This window comes from Schistocerca gregaria, chromosome 1 (assembly GCF_023897955.1).
Source record: "Schistocerca gregaria isolate iqSchGreg1 chromosome 1, iqSchGreg1.2, whole genome shotgun sequence".
Lineage (NCBI taxonomy): Eukaryota > Metazoa > Arthropoda > Insecta > Orthoptera > Acrididae > Schistocerca > Schistocerca gregaria.
The window spans coordinates 404,991,593-404,993,102 of record NC_064920.1 but is presented as its reverse complement, the minus strand read 5'-3'; the positions used below and the strand labels follow the sequence as shown (position 1 = coordinate 404,993,102).

The 1,510-nt window shown below is 49.5% G+C and overlaps 1 protein-coding gene across 1 annotated transcript; it reads left to right on the top strand.

Annotated features, from left to right (window-relative positions):
• Window positions 1-563: 563 nt before the first annotated feature.
• On the top strand, window positions 564-1,130 carry LOC126350939 (uncharacterized). The gene has a single exon (XM_050002565.1). The coding sequence runs from the start codon at window positions 564-566 to the stop codon at window positions 1,128-1,130; it is 567 nt and encodes a 188-aa protein (XP_049858522.1).
• The last annotated feature ends 380 nt before the right edge of the window (window positions 1,131-1,510 follow it).

Below are 1,510 nucleotides of genomic sequence, written 5' to 3'. Positions count from 1 at the left end.
GCATCCCCAAGGAATTCTACAGCCAGCTCTGGCACCTAGTAGGAATACATCTGACAGAAATGGTGAACGAAATCCTAAATGGGACAGCAGTACCGGCCTCCTTTCTGGAAGGAACGGTAATCCTTCTCCCAAAAACACAGGCAGCGAAACACATCGAAGAGTTCAGGCCCATAACTCTGCTGAATGCAGATTACAAGATTGCCGCGAAATGCCTCGCAAAAAACATCAAGACTGCGTTAATGAAGGCCATTATCCCGTGGCAAAAGTGTGCAGTGCTCGGCAGGAGCATATTCGACGCCGCCTTCGCATACAGAGACGTGATTGCGCACGCCGCTACCAGCAGAACGACCGCAGCAATAATTTCTGTTGACTTCCACAAGGCTTTCGACAGGATCAGCCACCGATTTCTCCTGCAAACTTTAACCAAACTCGGATTCGGACAAAAATTCACCGAAATTATAAGAAACCTTCTAGAGAACGCGACATCGACAATAACTGTAAATTGATGGACAACAAAAAGGTTACAACTAGGCAAGTCAGTAAGGCAAGGCTGCCCGTTGTCCATGGCGCTATTCGCGGCAGCGCTGGACCCACTGCTACGCAAACTGGCTGCAATTCTGCATGGTTACCAGATCGGGCAACAGAAGGTCACATGCATGGCATACGCCGACGATGTGGGAATCTTTGTCAACAACGAGCAGGAGATAGACGAAATAGAACCGATAATCACAACATTTCAAAACGCATCGGGAGCAAGGGTCAATCCCAGAAAAACTGTGCTGCTGTCCATTGGCAACGGAAGTCTGACCATCAACAGGGAGTGGTATCGAGTAACCGAGACCCACAAAACACTAGGGATACTCACCAAAAAATGCCCACTAAAGATGGCGACACAAAACTGGCGAACAACCCTACATACAATACGAGGGCTCGCCAGGTCTCACTCGAGTAGACATCTAACATTAGGACAAAAAGCAGAATTCATCAACACAGCGATCCTGTCGAAAGCCTGGTACGTGGCACAGATACTGAGTGCACCAACAGAACAAGGATCCGTCTACTACCTGCTGTGGAGGCGGGAAATATTCAAAGTATCGCAGGCGGCGTGCTCACTGAAGAAGGAGGAATGAGGGCTGGGGCTGGTGGACGTCAGGACAAAGTGTGCTGCGCTGCTGCTCCACAGAGCAATCCAAATGGAGGGCCAGAACAAAGACAGCATCACGGCCAGCCTAATAAACATCTACAGGCCACGATCAGAAGAAGCGCCAGTAGACACCAGTCACATGCCGTTTAAGATGCGACACATCAGGCAACTGATCCTCGATAAGAGCTACGCACTGCCCACCGTAATAAACCCGCAACTAAGGACGGCGAAAAACATCTACGGCGCACTAAGAGGGCAAACACACAGAACAAGAATCTAGATAAAATCTCCAGACCACGACTGGCCAGTCGTCTGGAGAAATATCTCAGAAAAAGCAGTACCGGAGCACGCCAGATCTACGTGGTA

Coding starts and splice junctions, on each gene's coding strand:
- LOC126350939 (XM_050002565.1), top strand. CDS start 564: ATGGCGCTATTCGCGGCAGCGCTGGACCCACTGCTACGCAAACTGGCT.